The 22,481-nt window shown below is 34.6% G+C and overlaps 1 protein-coding gene across 1 annotated transcript in view; it reads right to left on the bottom strand.

Moving 5' to 3' along the window:
- Positions 1–448: 448 nt before the first annotated feature.
- Tmem26 (transmembrane protein 26) overlaps positions 449–22,481 on the bottom strand; it is a 38,567-nt gene continuing 16,534 nt past the window's right edge. The window contains exons 3-6 of the mRNA XM_010645653.2: positions 19,523–19,636; positions 14,714–14,934; positions 3,997–4,073; positions 449–970 (exon numbers count right to left, since the gene is read on the bottom strand). Coding sequence (XP_010643955.1) covers positions 552–970; positions 3,997–4,073; positions 14,714–14,934; positions 19,523–19,636 — 831 coding nt within the window. The 3' untranslated portion in view covers positions 449–551. The remainder of the gene's footprint in view (positions 971–3,996; positions 4,074–14,713; positions 14,935–19,522; positions 19,637–22,481) is intronic.

Genomic DNA, 22,481 nt, shown 5'->3' with positions numbered 1-22,481 from the left:
CATTTTCGATGGCCGAAAAGATCAGACGAGACTGTCAGACAGTGGAGCCCAAGTTCAAAGCGTCTATCTTCAGGTAACAGCTGTGACAGTGCGCACAGACTCTTTTGAGGACTTGTCACCGCAGCCTTGTCCATGGTTCTTCAAACAGTTCAGCGCACACAAGTCACTTAGTCCTTGAACGACTATAATACTTTATACCGTCCCGGAGAAGTTGTGGCCATCGCCACTAATCAAAGTTCCTTCCATTCCATTGAAGAAAGGAAATTCCTTGGCTTTAGTTTATGGTCATGTTCCCACGATGTTTCTTTGAAAATTATTATATGCCAAGATAGAAAGGAAGGAAGGAAGGAAGGAGGGAGGGAGGGAGGGAAAGAAAGAAAGAAAGAAAGAAAGAAAGAAAGAAAGAAAGAAAGAAAGAAAGAAAGAAAGAAAGAAAGAAAGAAAGAAAGAAAGAAAGAAAGAAAGAGAAAGAAAGAAGAAAGAGAGAGAAAGTCTGTACGAAGAGCGGGAAAAGTTCCTCCTTTCAGCTGCGTCCCGCGGGGAATAAATGACTATGGCGCGGGCTGGGAGGCGTCAGAGGTGGCTGGAGAGGCTCGCAAGGACAGAGCCAGACCCGCCCGCGACGCCCGCTCGCCAGGGCCTCGTCCACTCTCAGGGGGTCCGCACGGGCAGCCGTGCTCCGCTTTGAGGCCTTCTGACTGCCGTCGCCGGGAGGCTCGGAAAGCCGACGCCAGGACCACCAAGCGGTACAGGTGCAGCAGCACCACGAGGAGATTCTTGACGGCGAAGAACACGAGCATCTGATTGATGACGCTGAAATGAGTCATCAGGATGAGGCGCAGGGTGAGGAAGGGGCCGTCTTGGATGAAGACGCTGATCCCGATGTTCCACAGGTCAGAGCTGTACTGGCAGAAGAACAGGCTGGGGAATCCCCGGGCTGCTACAGACGAGGGGCACACGACCTGCTGCACTGAAAGCGCCAGACAGACCAGTTAACTCTCCCGTCTGGATGGAGACAGGCGACACAGATGAGACGGGCCAAGTCCATAACCTTGCCGGCCCTGATCGTGACTGGTGGTGGGAAGTGGTTCTGTGGTTTAGTTCTGGGTAGAACAGGTGAAACCTTCCCCCCATCTCCTTGCCACCCGCTTCCCATCCACTTAAACCATTTCAGGTAGTTCTCACTCTGGGAAGGGCACAGATAATAGATTAGAAATAATCAAGAAGATGTCCGTGCCTTTTGGGGTCTGTGGGGTGGGAAGACAGCACAGAAATGGGCAGAAGGCCTCAAGTTAGGGAGCCCAGGTGCTTGAAATCGAGCACGGAGACGCCATGTGACTTAACTGCTCTAGGACTCAGGTTTTTCTTTTGAAGAGGGTGATAAAAATATCCAGGAGGTGTGGGCTCTTGGTTCATTGGCTCCTTTTCGTTCCGTTAGGATAAAACTCGGCCCTTCTCTCCATTTCCCTCCCAATCTCCCCTTGGGATAATGGTGACTGGCTTGACTGCTAAGGGTGGCAGACGGAGTTACAGGTACTTGGCCCCGCTAGTCCTAGATAACACTCTTTAGGATCAAAGTCGGTAGGGGTTCACTCACTAAGTCACACTTGCTAATTGTGCTGTGTAAATCCAGATGCTTATATTCAAATTTAAATTCACTTCAGGTCAAGTTTCTTTTTTCTACTGGTGGGGAAGGGAACCCTAAATAAATGCCTTTGTTATTTGTCTTGCCCTAATTCCTTATGCTTTTGTTTCACAATTTATAAGAAAGACTGGCTATGATTACTGATTTTACAGCTGAACAACAAGGAAGTCTAATCAACAGATAAAACTTTTAAAAAATTTCTAAAATGTAAATTTAATTCAAGGTCGGGGCAGAAAACAATCCTTTTATAATAATGAGGCCTTCCATTTGGAGTTTTTAAACAAAGAATGCCTTCTTACTGGAGCCTACAAATATTATGAAGCTGCTTTGATATGGGTGAACATAATGTACTGTTTGTTGGAAAATAATACAATACTGACTTAGTCAGAAGTAACATTTGGTCTTTGTTTCTCAAACAGCTGCACAACATTATCACCCCTCAAAATTTACAAAATTTCTTTCTTAAATAAAAATTTTCTTAGCAAAGCAATAAACCACAAGATACCAGAGGGTGAGAATCAGCAGAGTGAATGACAGAAGAGAAGCATTTTAGGGTTAGTAACTGCCTTTTCTAGGAAGTCAGGGTCATAAAATAGCTCACAAAGGACTCCAAAGGTGTAAACTGATATTTAAAGTAATTACCAACTAATATTTTATCGGTAGACCAGCTGGCTAGCTAATGAGTATGATATATTTTCTAATCCGTGATATAATATTGGTTTATATTTGTTTATAACCAGTAATTGGGTTTTTGGTATTTTGAAATAGTCACAGCAACTCTTTCTGTCTCTTCTATTGACGATTTTGTTTCAAAAAGTGAATGCTAAGATCTAAGATGTTTCAAATTTTTGAACCTATCAAAGTGAAACAAAAAAGATATAGAAAAAAAAGGTTAGATATCCCTGTCCGAAGGATTAATTTTAAACCTGAGGCCAGCACTTAGATTCTGAAAAAGTAAGCCAGACCAAGAAAAATGTAATAATTGAATTCCAAAATTTCATCAAAGTAAAGTGGTAGCCAGGAAAATTCCCAAATCAAAATTCCAGAGTATCACGAACCTATGGTAACCTTCTAGAGCATCCAATGATATAAACAGCCCACTGTGACACGTGTGTCATTAAAATATGACATTTTTCCTATCAACTATGGCAGTCATCCATAGCAACTGAGCACTTCCCACACACATGGCTGGTGTGACTGAGGATTTGAGCCTTTAGCTTTATTTAGCTTTAACTTAAATTTGAAAAGTTACACGTGGCTAGTGGGTACTATACTAGGCAGTGCAGCTGTAGAGCATCACTGGGTATGAAATTCTTAGGAAACAGTTTTCCTCTTTGAAAGTTTTAAAGATTTATATTGTTATTGAAGTAAAAACAAATGAGATTCCAAGGGCTACTTCTGAAAAAAAATTTAATTTTCCATATGGGGCTCTGAAACTGTTCTTATTACTTTAATACATGGTCTGATTAAGGAATGAAAATGATCCCTTATAAATATCAACAGACATTGGATGTATTGGTGCACTCTTGTAATTCCAGCTAAGGAATTGGGAATTGGGAGGCTAAGGAAAGAGGATTGTAAAATGGAGCTCAGCCTGGACAATTTAGCTATTTAGTAAGACACTGTCTCAAAATAAAAATTAAATAACCTGGGGATGTAGGTCAGTGTGAAAGTACAAGATTCAAACCCTGGTACTGGAGCGGGGAGGAGAAAAAGAGTAGGGGAGGGGAGGGGAGGGGAGGGGGGACAATTCAGTAAGCCTTTTCCAAACTGCAGCTTATTGAATCATAATAAGAATTATCAACCCTACCTATTGTGATTTCCATCCCATTGCATGGGTGAAAAAACTGAGGCACAGATATGTTAACAATTCTCAGGAAGTTTCACAGGTCGTAAGTGGCTGAACCAATGTTTAAGGTGAACACAAATCTATATTATCCCATCAAATATCTCAAGTTCATTGCACCAGAATGAATCCAGTCAGAGCTTTCCTAAGTTTCAGTCTATTTTCCTTCTAAGCTGAACTGGTACTAAAATGGAGATATCAAAAGGATAATCCCCTCAATTCCTTCTTTATCTTTAGTACAATTTGTAATCAAGAGTTGTAATTTTCTATTTCTTTGCACAAATATTGAAGATGAAACTATAAGACACAGGTTCCATCAAAGAGACTCTGCTGTTTGGTTTGAAGACAGTCTCACTATGTATATCAGGCTGGCCTTGAACCCACTCTGTAGCACAATATGACCTCAAATTTGTGGTGATCCTCTCTTGCCTCAGCTGCTCAAACCCTGGGATTATAGGTGTGTGCCACCACACGCAGGTCTCTGCACAAATATGAAGCCATTTACCTGCCAGGTCAAGTGGAAACTGCAGCATGCTCCATGTCCATATCACAAGGATGGCACAGACTAGTGCAGTGTTATTCCTAGAATGTGGACCAAATTTTAAATTAGTAGTTAAAAGCATGATCATATTCAGAAGACAAATCTCAATCCATATTCGAGAGTATTTCTAATAAACCTCTTTGAGTTGGTAAAGTATCTTAGTGACATAATAAATACATGAAAATAACCCAGGTATGATCATAGTAAGGTGAAGAAAAAGAAGTGAAAAATCTAATACTTAAAAATCAAACATTTAAGCCCAGGATAAGCATAAATTATAACAAAGCTCCTTGGCCTCATATTGGTTTCTTTAGCTGTACAAAATAATAGAAACATTATAAGAGAGAAATACTAGGGGAAAAGTTACATATTGACATGCATGTTCAGAGACTGATTTCAAGAAAATGTAGGAGGAAGGACTGATAATTCTTTTCAGAATCCAAGACTAATTGAAAAGAAATCTCAAAAGGGCAAGATGATACTCCAAAATCAGAATCTCAGCGTGCAAAAAGAAAAACAAAACAAAAAAACTGTTCTTAAATGGAAAAAAAGTGGAGAGATAAATGCAGGAAACAAAATTCACATGAGATAAACTAGTATAATGTGTGTGTGTGTGTGTGTGTGTGTGTGTGTGTGTGTGTGTGTGTTCAGGTTTGGTTGGAATTTTGTTTGGTTATTTTGTTTGATCTTTTTGAGAGCTAGGGACAAACCCAGGGTCTCATGAATGCTAGGCATGCATTCTTCTGTTATCTACACCCATACCAGGGAATCAGCATTGATTCATAGACAGGATGGTTGCTTGGGCTAGTATACAAATGTTATAAATCTAGAGGAAGGGTCTGGAATACTAAAGTCCAAAAGCATAGAGGTTACATAAATGCAAAGGGTATTAAAGAACTACCAAAGTTACATTTATTTTTCGGAAATATACCAAGGAAGGAATCAACTTGAGGTCAGTGGTGCAACAACAGATTTTTTTTCCATCTTCTGTCAAGAGGGATTTTCAACTGGAGAGGGCTAGGAAACTATGAGGCGAGAATAATTGAAACCAAACTAAATGGAGAGATTGTAAGGGATATCTGCAAAGGCTTCAAGTGCTTAGATCCTAAAAAATTAAACCTCAAGCCTCAGAGAATTTGTAAATGAGATTTCTAAGCCATCATTATCTGTCTAGGCAGTTAACAGTGGACACAAGATTGGAGACAGAAAAATAAAGTCTTAGCTTTCAAAAAGAAACAGAAATATATCTGAAAGTACAAAAGACATATTACTATTAATGCCCAGAGTATATAAGTGATTCTTCAAATGATTTCTGAGAGCCCTTATGGAAGAAGACAGTAATTATTAAGAATCAGCACAGGTTTTCTGAGAACAATTGCACTCAACTAAGCTTATTTCTTCTTCCCTTCTAAAAACATAATTGGGATTACCAAGCAGGTAACACTATTTAAATTGATGACAGACACTTGGATTTAAATAAGCCTCCTAAAAAAAAGTCTCCTCCTGTCCTTATTAAGAAAATTAAGAAATATTCTGAGTGTGAATACTAAGTTGATTTCTAAGTGTGTGAATGACTCCTCAAAGGGAGCGAGCCATCTAATGTGTTGCTGCAGGCTCCGTCTAGGATTCTCTTCTACTTCACATTTCATCAGTGACCTGGATAATACCACTGAAGCCTTCTCATGGGCACACATGACATGGAGCTTGGACAGAAAACCAGCATCTCTGGAGAACACAGATTCTATAAAGTATAACTGGATATCATAAATTAGGATGCAATAGATAGAAAAGATGCCTCAAGGATTTTCTCTATTATCTAACCAGAAGTCCACAGTGTGACATGATTAATGATTGTCTAAAATCATGTGCAATCACGGATCATGAGAAATATAAAGTCTAGAATTTTAAATGAAAATGTCTTGGGCCTGAAGGCTATACCTTTCCTTCTTTACAATATCGATGTCTGTACACAGTAGGCCTTGAATATGCCTGGAATTTTAAATAATGTTATATATAGTTTCTGATCTCCCCCTGTGTAACAAGCAGTCTTCTAAATGTTGAAACCCATGATCATACATAGTCTTCCTATCAATTTGACAAATTAGACATAATTATTATTTCTGTTGACTAAGAAGGAGACTGAGTCAGAGAGAGCTCAGAAAATGTGTTCCAAGTAATGTGGTTATAAAAACTGGGAACAGAAATCAAAACTAGCTGGCTGATTTCAGCAGACATCTTTTCAACCATTATGCTGTACTATTTCTTGGAATGAAATGGAAAATTTTAGCCTAGTCTATTCAACACTGTTCATAACATAGCTGAAATGTTATGTATTATACTTCATGTTTTATGAGACACTTTTACAAATGCATTTGTGGTAGAGACTATAGGATGGAAAGGGAGCTCAAAGTCATATTACATGTGGCATAGCTTAACAAACTTAAAACTAGAGAAGATTCCTTAAAGGCTTTGTTTTATATATTTAAACAGCTATATTGGGGAAAAGAAATTACATTTGTATCTTGTGACTTTAGAAGACCAATTCAGGCTCAAGAGATTTTTCTTGCATTTATAAGCCCCTACACTTCTCCATAACAGAATAAAATACTTTCTAATAATATTACCTCAAACTCAAAACACAATAAGTATTTACTTGGTATATCCTCTATCAGAATTTCTCAAACAAAGCCTGAACAAAAAATAAATAAATAAAACTTGTTGATATTCTGGAGAGGATTTTTCAATACTTGTAAAATAGATCTTTTTCTAAGACAGCCACTTGTGAAGTTTCTTATAATCTGAAACTTCAATAATTCACCAAAACCCAAGGTGCTACTTGACTGCAAAGCAGTAAAATGTAGTAATAATGCATACAATCAGGTTCCAAGCAACCAGAATTCCAAAACAAGCTCCCACTGTTTTTAAAGCAATGGGATGTAGGGCTCTAATCTCAGACTGATAATTTTACCAACTCTAGAAAAGGGAACGAGTAGTATAATATCTGAATACTTCAGTTTACTCATCTGTACTATGAAGTGAAAAATTGCAATACTTATTGGATTTTATGTGACAGTTCTGAGTGTGTTACTTTAATCTGCCAAGCATACGAAGATCTTGGAAAAGCACCTGACACAGGCTAGACATGAGAGAACACTGTTAACTTTTTATTACCTATAATCTTGAGAGTTTCTAAAACTCTTCTGCTTATGTAATGGTAATAATAACCATGGTACCTGCTGTAAAATGGTAAAAAGTAACTCATTAAATTGAAGCATTACAGTATTTGGTATGCAGCTAAGTGATAAATATTAGCTAAAACTATTACTAAATTTTAACTTAAATTCTTTGTGTCTCAGCTTCATTCTCATAAAGAGTAGGAGAAATTATAGCCTACCTCCAGACCAGTTATCCCCAATTCCAAACATGCAATATTGAACATATATGTGTTTTGTATTTAAGTATTATTTATCCAAATACAAACTATAGAAAATATGTATGTTGGGAAAGATACTGATAAAATGAACAAAAATAGTTTTAGAAAAGTAGGTCAAAATTTTTGAAGCAGACAAATATGAATTATTAAATTGAAATCACTCAGGAAGATTAAATTTTGGAATGTAAAATAAATCACTGTGCTTAAATGGCTAATAGTGAAGATACCCAAAGGAACGTGGGGGTGGTTTATTCACCAGTATGATGTTTGTATAATCTGCCTTCACAAATGTCAAAGAAGATGCATGGTAGAAAGTAGATTTTACTCATAAAGAGACAAAAGATCTGTAAAAATACGATTATCTATGTAACACTTTTCCGCTTGTGGCATTTGATGAATTAGCACACCCAACTGGATGAGTGAAAGTTAAAAACAAAAAGTCACACTTTGCCAACTTGCTTGGCTATTTCCTTTTGGAAGTATAAATACTCTCATCAACAAGACACAATCAGTGAATAGAATTCAGCTAGCTGTTAAAAAAATCTGACCAACACATTGAAAGAAAAAGTAATGAAAAAAATTTAAAAAGAAAAAAAATGTTTAACCTATCCTGAAAGAAATGTTTCATCAAACAAAATAAAAAGAAAACAGAAAATTACCTTTTTTCTAGTCAAACAAAATAAAATATCATCAGTGGAAACAGATTTTTCTTTTTTATAAAAGATTTGTGCTCAGAAAAATGCTGCTCTGAACATCTAGCAATAATGTTTAAATTCAGAACTGTGAAAATATTGTAAGGTAGCTTTAGCAAAATGCAAAGGTTAGTAACTGCTCCTCCCATTAAATATATATATAAAACACTGGACAAATTGTCAAAAACAAAGATTCAATGCTCTGGAAATCAACCAGAGGCAAACAATAAATTGAGTAAAATTTATTCATGGAATGCTGGCAAAATGGTAAGAATAGCAAGAATCTACAGCACTCTTTCACCTGGCTATTGTTATTCCCTTAACTTGTCTATGTTAAAGAAAAATTCCACTGAATCAGGAATTTTAAACAGGCAAGGAAGAATTTATTCACAACTATTGCAATATGGGAGAGAGACTACTTCAACAAGGCAATAAGATGGAACTGAACTCTGTAAAACAAAAGATATGAGAGATTTAAACATTGGGGTGAGTTAGTGAAAAAGTACTGAGGAATCTTAGGGTTGAAGTAATTAGGTCATCTGTGCTTGGTAATTGGCATAGATCTAAAGATCCAAAGAGACTAGAAGATAGGGGCCCTATCTTTCTTCATGATATTCTTGAGTGATATTATTAACATAAGTTACATTCTTTATTATGTTTCAAAGATAGGGCTTGTAGGTCATTTGAGAAAGATATTTTTGGGTTGTCGATTGACAAGAGGCTGGGAAAAGGTTTGTATCTCAAAGATCCAAAGATATAATTTATAATTTCCAATTTTCTAAAGTATATGTTCTAAGAAAAAGGAAACCAAGGACTTAGAGGCAGACAAAACTCTGTTTAAAGTTTACTCAAGTTGTGAACATGTTAAGGATTTCTTGATCTGTCCTCATGACAGTTTTACCAGGGAGGGCTTCATGATGAGAAGCCACTTTTGGCCAAAAGTTATTGACTTGGTTTGGAAGAGAGTATGAAATCTCACACTAAGAGATGTGGTCAATAAGAGTATCAAACCTAGCTGCAAATGAAAGTGGAAATTCACAGCGTCTACGTTGAGGTTGCAATCTGAATTGGAGTGAGTGATGAACTCTTTTAAAATTTCATGGAGAGACTCTAAAAAAAAGACAGAACTATGGAGGGCCTAGATAAGTTCCCCGGTATGCTTGGCTGATTGGCAAACTATGTTCAGTGAAGACCCAAGAGGGCCTAGCTTAAATGAATAGCTGAAAAATATATGAAAACTTCTTAAACTTTTAAATGTGCTACTCAGTCCATACACAGATCATCATGGAATAGAAAGCCTCAAGTCTCAACATGTTTGATAACAATTTCTGCACAAATTACTAACCATATAGTAGTTATATAATCTGAAGTTCAATGTGTATAAAAGTTTGAGGGAAAAATCAATAGTGTCTAAAAGACCTACGGAATATGGACAACACTTTTAAATAGGAACCCTAGAAGAAAGGAAAGAAACAAAGCAGAAAAAATATTTAGAGAAGTAGTGACTGAAATTCCTAGGTAAAATAGAATTTATCAAAGTCAACATAGCCCTAAAATGATTAAAAGCAAATTTATACACAACTAGACGCAAATCAAAATACTGGAAGACCCATAGAAAACATATATCTAGAAAATAGACAGAGGACATTGGTTCCTCGTATACAGGGCAACAATTTAATAAGTAATAGGTGACATCTGATAAGGAAGGTCATAAGACAATGCAATGGTAGCTATAGATAATCAATGATGAAAGGAAAAAAAACCCTTCAACCAAGAATTTTATATACAACAAAGCTGTTCTTTAAACATGAAGGCAAAACCAGCACATTTCCAGAGAAGGAACAACCAGAACATTTGTTTATAGATTTGACCTCGAAGAAACAGTAAATTAAGTCCTTTAACAAGAAAAACATGGACAGTAATTTAAATCTACATGAAGAAATTTAAAACATCAAAGTAGTAAATATACAAGTACACAAAAATGACAAAAAATATATCATAGAGCCATGTACATATTTTCTTCTTTTAATCTCTTTTAAGGAAACACAGTCAGCAATGGTTGTGCACTATAATCCCAGCACTCGAGAGGCTGAGGCAGGAGGATTACCATGAGTTCGAGGCCAGCCTGAGCTACATACTGAGTTGAAGGTCAACTTGAACTGCGTAACAATACCGTCTCAAAAATAAAAGAAGTAAAAGAAAGCTTCCAAAAGATGACAAGAATCAAAATTATAAAGTTATGTTGTCAGATTTAAAATATACAAAGATATCATATACCCAGAAAACTGTAAGAGCAAAACAGGAAGGGAATGAAGTGGAGCTCTGAGCAATGAAGAACGGGGCTGTGATTAAATGGGATGACTATGTTGTGCTTTACTAGAATCAAGGTAGTGTTCACCTGTGATAAAGTATGAAAAAGAATGCTCATTCTTCTCAAGCGTACATAAAACATCCTCTACAACAGGCCATATGCCAAACCATGTATCAAGATTCAATAAATTTAGAAATACTGAACCAATTTAAATAATATTCTCAGACTGTAATAGAATTTTACAAAAATTAACAGAAATAAATTTGAGAAACCCCCACATTTATGGAAGTTAAAGAGCTCACTTATAATCACTCAATGAGTCAAAGGAAAAATCAAAGGTAAAATTTCAAAATATTTTCAGTTGTATTAAACACAAAGATTGCATATCAAAATTTACAGAATACTGGGGTAGCAGTTTTAGAAAGAAATTTAGTGTTTAGATGTCTTCATTAGAAAAGAAGAAAAGTCTCAGATCAGTAATCTAGTATTGAACAATAAGAAACTGGGAGGGGAGTAAATTACTCCAATGCAAATATAAGGGAAAAATTAAAAATATCTGAAATGGAAAAATTAATTCCAGAGAAAAGTCAGTAAAATAGAAACTTGTGGTTTGTGAAGATCAACAGAATCAATATATCTAGTCAAACAAAATAAATAAACATTTCCATCCTCTGGGAAAAAATAAAGCAGAGAATGTATAAATTGCCAAACCTAGAAATGAAACAGAGAGCACCACACTTGACTCAAAAGAAAGGAATATCTATGTAAATGACTACTATAAACAATCATATGCCAAAATATAGCGCACTCAGATAAATGAAAAAATTCCAAAAAAAAAATATAACCAAAACTGACTTAAGAAGAAGGAGAGTATCTAACTAGATCTATAAGGAGTAATAATATTTAATTGGTAACTTTAAAAAACAAAAATTTCCCATAAAGAAAATCTTTATTCAGATGGCTCTCTAGGTGAATTCTATAAAATAATTAAAGAAGAAATAACACTAATGCTGTGCAAAATTTTTAGCAAATAAGAAAAATAGGGATGCTTCCTGATATGCTCGATAAAGCCAGTACTATGTTGGTACAAAAGCCAGAGAAAGAAAAAAGAATACTATAAATCAGTGCACCTAATGAGCATAGATGTGAAAACTAATAAAGTGAAGGCAAACTGAACCCAACAACATATAAAAAGAATTTTGCATCACAACCACGTACAATTTATCCCAGGATATTAAGATTGATTTAATATCTGAAAATTACTTAATGTAATAAACTTTTCATAGACTGAAAGACAACTAATATATGATCATCTCAATGAAAGCATTAAAAATTAACAAAATTCAACACTTATTCAAAAACTCCCCAAAATTTGAAAATTGCTTCAAGTTAATGAAGGACACCCATGCCAAAACTAAAGCTAATATCATGCTTAATAAAGAAAGACTGTTTATTCCTTGAGATTGAAGCATTCACCCTTTCTACTTCTAGTCAACAAAAAAAGGTCTAGCCACTTTAATAACCTAAAGAAAAAAATAAAGGCCTATAGATTAGAATGAATACTGTATTCACAAATGGCACAATCCTCTACATAGAAAAAGCCTAAGGGATAGAACAGATAGACAAATTTAATGTGGTTTTTGGCTTCAAAGCAAATCAAATGTACAATGAGATACCACCTGTACACTCTCTACTGAAAAAGAAAAATTATTAGCAAGTATATGAAGAAACTGGAACAGTCATACATTGCTAGCTGGCAATACAAAATGGCAAAACTACTTTAGAAATAGTTTGGCTGGCTGTTTCTTAAAAGTTAAATGTGTACTTGACATAATTCTAGCCATCGTACTCTTAGGTATTTACCCAAAGAAAATGAAAGCATATCCTGCCATCACAGGTGAATGCTGCTTACCTCATCATGTTAATAACACAAAATTATAAGCAATCCACATACACATCTATTACTGCAAACAAAGTATGGTTCATATGTTCAGTGAAACTATTTAACAGTCAAAAGGAGGGAAACATGTAATAGCATGGGGGAATTTACATGAAATGTCGAAAAAAGGAAAATTTACAAGACAGAAAGTTTATATGGTTGCCTATGGTTGGTGGCAGAAGTAAAAATTGGCTGCAAATAGTTATAAAAAATCTTTTTGGAGTTATGGGCATATTTTAAATTCAGTTGCAGTTATGGTGACACAAATCCATAATTTACTAAGCATTAATATAGTCAGTAATTTACTAACTACAGAATCACAATACATGGTTTTTTTTTTTTTTGCTGTTTAACTCTGCTAATACTATTAAGAAAAAAATTGCAGGATTATAGGATTTTTGAAACCGATATAAATTCATAAAAACTGAGCAAATGAGCTTCAGTGTATTGCTTAGGGGAAAATGACAAGAGAAAGGTCTGTATTTGTTCAGTACATGAGAATTTTTTCTAGTGCTTTCTATCCATGCACAGGGAACCAGAAATATATACGGCCAGCTGTTGTTTAAATATAATCTTGCTTAGACTATGATACAAGTTTAAAATTTTGATAATATATATTCATGAAGCATTCAGATTAATTTGTAGGTGGCAGAAGAAATGGGGACTTACAGTGTCTTGAAACATTAGATGCACTCTAACTTCTTATTGAACTGAATCATCACTTGCAGATGGGGTGGAACTGTGTCTTTTTGTTCTTTATTTGCTCACTATTTGTTCTCCGGTCTCAGCCTAGCACAGTGCTGGCCAGATTAGAAAACAAATTCATAGGTGGTAAGTGACAGAATCCCTCAGGGCTTTCAAGGCTGTGTGTTTTGTTCTTAATGTTGTTTGGCTGTGCAATTAAAACTATTTAATAATCAACATTTATTGGCAAATATAGGTCTATGAATTTCCCCATGGTGTTACTTCTGGATGGAACAAATGAAGAAAGAGTACATTAAGATAGCCAAGTTGCGCATACTTCACATTTTTATGACCAACCTCACAAAACATAACCCTACTCATTATTTTACTATCCTGTATTTCCTCCATCTCCTGAGGTATTTTTAACAGTTATGCCTTGATTTCTAGAGAGCTATAATTTGTTATCATTATATTGTCATTTCTTCTTATTATTGATATTCATTATTTTTATGTGCCCTGTCATGCTTTGTTCATAATTTCCTTGTAATTGCATAGTATTATAATTATCATAAAAGTATCTTAAAATACATAATATAATATAAAGCACTGATCAACTGTAAGGCATTAAAACTACAAAACTAATATAAACATTTTGAAGACAATGAATCAATTTACATTTGATTCTTTTCAAAAGAATGTCACCCGAATAAGCTAAAAGAAAAATTAGTATGAATGAAACAAGAAATGATGATGTGAAGATAACACCTGGTTATACATATAATTCATACTATAATTGAGATATTATGTTTACTCAATAAATTAATGTATTTTCCTAAGGTTTATGTTATGTTACTTGAGAAACACAGCATAAAGCAAACTGTAGCATTAAAAGCCAGCTTCATTCCAATTTATTTTTATAGCATAGCGCAAAAGAACTCAAGCTTAAAGTACATGCAGGCACTGAGACTTAAATCCCTAATGGGAAGAAAGTAGTTCCATAAACAGATGTGATCATGGATTCTGAGTTTATTTGCTAGTGGCAAAAATAAAAGTACCAACTCAATAAGTTTTAATTTATAAGCATCTACATCAAAAAGCCTTGGGGTACTTTGAACAAAACTGACTAAAAATAAATTTTAATAAAATACAACTTCACCCGCTCCGTTCTCCATTCACACCAGGGAATGCAAACTCTCCAACTGGAGAAAAGAGAGATTTCTCCACATCTCTTGACATTGTAGCTATGCTGGGCTGTAGAAGATTTCACAATTGTCTTTGTTCAGGACACTTGAGACTGTGCAAGAGGAGCTAGGTGTGAAACTCACTGCAGATTTCAAGGGAACTGTGGGCCCACCTGACCTGTAGTCATACAAATACACAGTTTCTATTCTCATTCACAGGAGGTATTATGTGTCTCTTTCTCCAACAGAAACCTCATTTATGCATTTTTTTTATTATAAAGACTGTGCTGTTTCTCAGTATGTGTCTAAATAGCAGCAAAGCTACAGTCTAAACAATAGGCATATGCCATACTAAATTGTTTATTCATGAGAAATGTAACAGAACAAAGAGACAGGTGTGTGGTTCTGACTTTGAAAAGGTCTTTTCATTGCAGGGCTCACCTCACATTTTCCAAGTCCAGAGTCTCACTGGTGAATTCCAGGATGTCAGCAGCTGTCCCCACAAACATGAGGAGGAGTTCTGAGAGTTGGTCTCTAGTGATGGTGCCCCCAATGGGGAGAAGCCATCTTCCAATGATTAGCATCAGCAGGAATGTCTGATGGAGTCCCAGAGTCCAGTACTTCTCACACACGGTAGACAGGTTATTTACAAAAACTTTGGCCTGTTTAACAGAAATGTTACAGAGAAAGAAGGATTATGAGCTGCCACCTTGTAGAAAGATGCCTTTCTCACCGTGACTTTCAATCAGGAGCTTGTTTTTGTGAATGTTTTCCAGAGTTATTCTGCAATATTAACAAAAGCAATGCTTCTTTCACCTGAAGTCTCAAAAAAAAAAAAAAAAAAGTCAATGTGATCCTTAAGATGGGGCTAAAACTATCAAGTAATTTTTACTTTACGCTTACTAGTGAGACTGCACCATATACTTAAAAAGTCAATTTTACAGTGTTTTGAAGATCATTACTCATTTTATTATATGCTGTAACAAAGTATAACATGGACTTGGGATGTGGCTCAGTGGTTCTGCAGACTGCCTCAAAAGCACAAGGTCCTGAGTTCGATCCCCGGTACCAAAAACAAAAAACCCAAACAAAGTATAACACATAACAAATTTTTATAAACTCCATAAAAAACACAAAAGACAATCGTATATTTGTGCTTGATAGATTTTTAAATCTGAATTTACTAACTTGGGAATACTTTTAGCATGATACAATCTTTCTTTTTGTCTATTATTGCCTTAAAATTCTTCATATCTAATAATGGGAAATCTAATCATGGTAACCCATTCACCTAAGGAAAAATAATAACTAAAATTGTTATTTTTATTACAAATATTTAACATATCTAATAATCCATAAGCCAAAAGAAAAATTTTATCTGCCTTCATTCTTGGAATATGAGAAAAATTTGTATCTCACTAATATATTTTGGATGACATATCTTATCCATTTACCTTCTAAATAAATTTCAAAGTATATTACAGATCGTGTAGGCTACAATCTTTTAAAGACAACAAGGCCTTAGATCTCAAGAGGGTGTGATAATGATTCCAATTCATTTATGCAAGTGACTTAACATATTTGTGGCCAATCTGTTTACCCTTCTTGATCATTTGCTGATATCAAATGCACAAGTACAGGAAGAAAAGGATAAAACACATGCAAACCCATGCAGAGATCTTTCATTTTCACATTTCTTTATATTTCTCCTATGAAACTTTATATCTATCTTATTTAATTCAGAGGAAGCACATTAATAAGATAAATATTAATACTTTTAATTATCAGAAACATGGAGAAAGAGAATTAAGTGACAAAGAGAAGTTGTGACCAGAACCTGAAAAAATCTCAAGGTTCAGTCTATTTTACTTCACAGAATCAATAGCCTACCCATTTCTGAAAACGTGTGGGCCTGGCCTTCAGTCTCTCCTTTACAACATTTAACAGAGGTTGTGCTCAACCTGTCCAGTATCGGGCATGAGAAGAAAGAGAAAGTCATTCTATTTCAGCTACAACTTTTTCTATTTTATCAATTAATACCTAAAATATAGAGAGTGGGAGTTTTGGCTAGCTTAATAAAACAAACAAATAAAAGAAACAAAAGGCATACTAATGGGGAATGGAAGATATGAAACTCACAGATAACATAATCACCATGTAGCAAATCCTAAAGAATTGACAAAAAATCCCTGAAAATAATAAGCAGGTTTGTAGAATAAAGGTTGATGCACAAAAGTCAATCTATTTCCTATATACTAGGGAAGAAGTAGAATTTGAAATTAAAAATGCAGTATTGTTTACATTTGCACCCTCAAAAATGGTGGAAAACATATGGAGGAAACTACGAAAGAATGAAATAAAAAAGTTAAATAGATACTACATGTTCATGGACAACAAACTCAGTATTGTCAAGACGTGTTCTTCCTAGTCTGTTCTATACATCTGGTGCAGTCCCACTCAAAATCACAGCAAGATATTTTGTGGGTATTGACAAAGTGATTCTGAAGTTTATAAGGAATGTAAAAGATCCCCAAGAGCCCACATGATATTAGAGAAAAACAAAGTTGCGGAATTGACAGTACCTGACTTCAAGATTTCTTATAAACTACAGTAAACAAGAAAATGAAATAGACAAATATATCCATAAAACAGAATTGACAGCCCAGAAATAGACCCACATAAACCTACAACTGACTTTTAACAATTTAGCAAAGGCAATACAATGGAAGAGATATTTTTTTCAACAAATGATACTGGTACAACTGGACACCCAGAAGTAAAAAGGAAATAATGAATCTTGGCCCAGAACCTCTACCTCTCACAAACATTAAATCAAAATGAATCATAGAACTAAATGAAAGGTATAAAACCACACAATTCTTAGAAGATAATATAGAAGAAAATTATCATGAGTATGTGTATGCCAATGTCTTCTTAGATACAACATGAGAGAAATGATCCATGAAAAAAATAATAAACTACTTCATTAAAGTTAAATTTTTCTGCTCTGCAAAAGACAATGACAAGAGAACAAAAAGACATCCATGAACTGGGAAAAATATACAAAAGACATATCTACTAGAGAAGACAGTATCTCAACAGATACTTCTCCAAAGAAGGTATACAAATAGCAGTTAAACACAAGAAAGATATGGTCCATTTCATATGTAATCAAGGAAATGCAAATTAAAACAGCAGTCAGATGTTACTTACACACATATTCGATGACTGAGGCCAGAGCACTGACAACACTGAGTGCTAGTGAGGATGTAAAGCTTGAGAAGATCTCGATCATTGGTTACAGGAAGATAACTTTATATAACCAATTTGGAAGATGGTTGACATTTTCTTACAAGCTTAACCATATCCTGGCCATACAGTCCAACAATCATCTTGTTTATTATTTACTCAACATTGAAAACTTCTGCCCATATTTTAAAAACTGCACATGGATGTTTATAGCAGCTTTATTCATATTTGCCAAATCATGGAAGTATCCAAGATACTATTAAATAGGCAGAAAAATGACAAATTGTGGACAATGGAATGTTATTCAGCACTACAAATAATAAACTACGAGCTATGAGAAGACATGGAATATTCCTAAGCAAAAGAATCCAGTATCAAAGGCTATGCTCTTGAGGAGTCCCCCATCATGATATATGCAAAAGGTAAAACTAAAGAGACAATAAACAGATCAACAATTGTCAGTGGCTGGGGGAAGAGGTGGAACAAATATATGAGCACAGTTTTCTTTTTTAATAGCAATGAAAATACTCTACATGATATTATGATGATATGTACATGTTATTATACATTAGTCATAACCTATAAAACGTACAATGCCAAGAATTAACCTTAATGTAAACCATAACTTTTTAGTAATACTCACAATGTAAATTTATTAGTTAACGATTTTGATGCTAATGGTAGGGAAGCTATGCACTTATGATATAAGAAATCTCAATCTTTCTCTCAGTATTTCTGTTAACCTAATCCTACATATAAAGTCCTTTTTTTTTTTTTCACTTCAGACTAGACACTCTTTTTTTCCCCGAGACACAGTCTTGCTTCAGTTCAGATTGGATTTGAACTCACTCTGTGGGCAGGCTGGCCTTCAACTTTTTGCCATCATTCTGCCCCAGCCTCCAAATTCTGGGATTGCAGGTGTGCACTACCATGGAGAATTCAGACTGGATTCCTCTCCTTAGTAATATACATTTAAAGTTTCTTCAAGTCTTTTCATGGCTTTGCAGTTCATTTCTTTTTAATGTTGAATAATATTCCATTGTCCACAGTTTACATATCCATATATATAATTCATTTACTTTTGTATATTTAGAACTCAAATTTGTGAATGATATAATTAAAGCATTGATAGCAGAGCATGGTGGTGCATGCATGTAATCCCCTGCACTTAGGCTGAGGCAGGAGGATTGCTGTGAATTTGAGGCCAGCCTGAGCTACACAGTGAGTTCAAGGCCAGCCTGAACTATATAGTGAGACCCTGTCTCAAAAAAATTGAAATATATATATACATATACATATATATATATATATAAATTTATGTGCTCTATGCACATATTATCTGAATTGTTCCTTAATACTGTGTTATACATATTTATTAAAATATAACACCATACATTCATAGAGATATTCCTTGATTAATGATCTACTTGCTTAACAACAGCTCAGACTTATGACTGAGGTATGCTGTTCAGACTTATGACTCACCACTAGGTCTTACCACCTGTCTTTTTTTTCTTTGCATAGTTCAGTACATCTTGTTTATGGAGCCTCAATGTTTTCTTTGTACAGTATACCTTATTTATATAGTGCTGTAGCTTTGGCTGATTGTACTGAATAGTGCTACAGTTTTATGTTCAGTATATGTTAAAGTATTGTTTCTAAGTGTTATGAAAATAAAAATGAAGTCATCAAGCTGGAATTTCCTTTAACCATTTGTTCTGAATATTGCAATGTACATACTTAGCAACCAATTCATTTACTGTTCCAGTAGCCAGACTGTAACTCAGTTGTTACACAAGAAACATCTGTATATAATACCTATCATGCAAGCAATACATACTTACTGATATATAAGAATATGGCTATTTTATGAATTCCTGAACCAAACAATTAAATCAGAAAATGTCTTTACGGAAGAATAAGCTGAGATGCAAAGCATGTTTTCTTCACCAAATCTCCAATTTGCTAAATCTACTCATGAGTGTTGGGAATAGCTCTCACTGTCTCAATGATGTCCTCCACTCCTTTGGTTTCTTCACTGAACGTCAGTGACTGTGTGAAGTCATCTCTTCTGCTGGTATTCTGTGACATTCTTTCAGACTGTATACCGCAATCCTAAGAATTGGGGAGGTATGACAAAACATTACGACCATAAGGCTTCAATGTATTCAAAAGATTATAAACAAATATGTGAAGTTTATAAGAACACATACCCATTTACCAGGATCACAATATACACTGGAGGTAAATAAACAAACAAACAAACAAACAAAAAACTACTTTTCAATTAAAGTGAGAAGACTAACAACACTTCATAACTCATTTCATCGGCCTCTGAGGATATAGATGCATTCAATCATTATGGAGAACTATAGAATTTATGGATGGACAATAGAGGTTCCATTTTGACCCCTGCAACTATTGCAATAAAAGGAAACACTCAATGACAACAATAGAACATTAATGATATCGGCCAAAGCATTTATGTGTCTTACCCTGAAGCCTCATTATCTAAAAATACCATTCTGCTTAAATAAATAATCCAATTTCTTTCCATCTTGCCTGTCAAGCAGTATAATAAGCAAAAAATTAGCATGTTCAGTATTACACAAATTTAAGGGTCAGTTCAGAAGTCAATTTAGATTTACCAAAACTTTGACAATTGCTGTAAAGAAATGACATGTTTTGTTCCTGCTTTCCTCATTGTGTATATGAATTTCTACAAATGAATTCTACATTTTTTTTCAACCAGATGCTGAGATTCTGAAGTAGGATAGAAGGAAAAGAATGTGGGAGAGGACAGACAAAGCAACTTGAAAATGTAGCTGTACCCAAGTTATATTTTCCTTTGTATAGTTCAGTACATCTTGTTTATAGAGACTTGAGTTTTTAAAAGACTGAAGTTTTAAAACATCTGCAGTGCTGACATATTTTTGAAACACATACACATATATGCCACTAGTATTACCACCATATAGCCATAATCACATTTGCTTTAGGGAGAAATTATTAAAAAGAAAAAAGCTATAAATATTTTGTCTTAATTATTCTGGATACTTCATTGATCATTCTATGTACTACTCGAAAAGGTAGTATATAAAGTGTAGCAAGCTATTTTTTTCTACTTTCCATCCAAATAACTAGGCTATGGGTGAAATGACAAGAATAATTAAGAAACATGGCCATGTGCCTCATTTCTAGAAGCAAAAATACAGCTGTGTGCACACTTGTTGTGTGTGCCTGTACTTATGTGTATGTGTGCAGCTCAGGTTCCAATAAAAGAAAATAGAGATCAAAAAAGAAATCTTTGAACCAAACCACAAATACTAGTTGCTCAGAAGTTTTATGATTCTAGCTAAGAATTTAATGGCGGAGAGACAACATATTGTTACCACTTTGTCCCAAGTCATGAAATCAGATGTATAGTAACAATGGTAACTTTAATCAATTGTTAGAATACTTACTACTAAAAAAACTCCATAAGCATTTTATTATTTAGGAAAAAATCATTTTAGTACAGTATAAGTTAATTTGGGAGCAAATAGTTCTCCACTCCATTTTATAGTGTGATTTATCCAAATTTATCTCTGCTATTATTCTTTTATAGATTGATTACCCATTAGAATTGTAATGAACAGGTGATTTGCTCCTTAAACCTAGCCTGAATTTAATTGATTTTTTTTCTTATATTGTTCATCAGTGTGTAGGTAATTTTTTAAAGTGATTTGAACAGCAATATGTGAATTTTTCATGGGCTATATCTTTAAAAATTCCAATGGCTTAAAAAATATCTCTGGATCAAACCAGTCTGCAACACCATCAAGACCAGACTATTTTCACTACTTTAATTATGCCATTTCATAAACAGATCTTTTTAAAATTTGAGGTGATAGTCATTATAACCATTTTGAGCCATACTTTCTGTGAGATTCACAAATTAAGGTACCAAATTGGTCATTGAAGAGCAATGTCTTCATGAAATAGGTCAGAATGTTTTCCTAATGCCAAATCACAGGTTAGAACATTTAGGAACAAATGGAAAAAAGGACATTGGTCTTTCCATTATGAAAAATTCAGATAATACAAACTCCTCTAAAACACACACATATTACACACACATACACACACATATATAATTAATATATATATATGTATATATATATATATTTATTTATGAAAGTAAGAGTGGTTGGATGGATTAGGTCTCTATTAGGTTCTAAGCTCCAACACAGCCTTAAGAGAAAGAGTTATCTTTCTAAGGCCAGGAATTTGGCTTAGTGCTTCCACCACCTGCCTTGCAAGCTCAATGGCCCCAGTTTGATCCCTGGTACCCCTCCCCGCAAAGAGTTATCTTTCTAAACCTTAAGGTCTTCTTCTATCATACAAAATGTATATGCCATAACTAACAATGAGTTGAGTCTATATATGAGAAGATGTATCTGAAAATACTCTGAAATATGGGATTCTATAAAAAGAAGACTGATTATCACAACCAAAATTCCGGAATGGACCAAGGAATTGCTGTATCTTACTTTAGTCTGTCATTTTTTATTTTTTAAAGTGTAATCTCATTTTTTTGTTTCTCTCATTTTTTTCTACTTTTATCTCTGCTTACCCTGCCCATTTCAATTGCTGGGCATTCATTTTAATTCTCAGTGTCAAATTCATTACTACTAAAGGTTCAATTTCTTTTGTAGTATGAAAATTAACGAAGCACTGCCCGGGGCTCAAAAATCTCTTTTTGTTAAAAAGAGAGCTCTTGGTTGCATGTGATTTGTTGTAATGGGATTTGACCTGTATATCAGTTATCTGCACAATGAAGTAAAATTATAAAAGCACGTGGGGAAATGAGTTGTTATTGGAGATGATAGCCATCGTAGACTTGCATGTATAGGGAAAAGTTAGATTTGAATTACTAGAGTTTATTTTCCTTTTTTTTTTTTTTTTTTTTTTTTTTTTT

This window comes from Fukomys damarensis, unplaced genomic scaffold (genome assembly GCF_012274545.1).
Source record: "Fukomys damarensis isolate Sample0158 unplaced genomic scaffold, DMR_v1.0_HiC HiC_scaffold_20, whole genome shotgun sequence".
Lineage (NCBI taxonomy): Eukaryota > Metazoa > Chordata > Mammalia > Rodentia > Bathyergidae > Fukomys > Fukomys damarensis.
The sequence above is the reverse complement of the archived record's forward strand: the minus strand, read 5'-3'. Positions and strand labels throughout refer to the sequence as shown.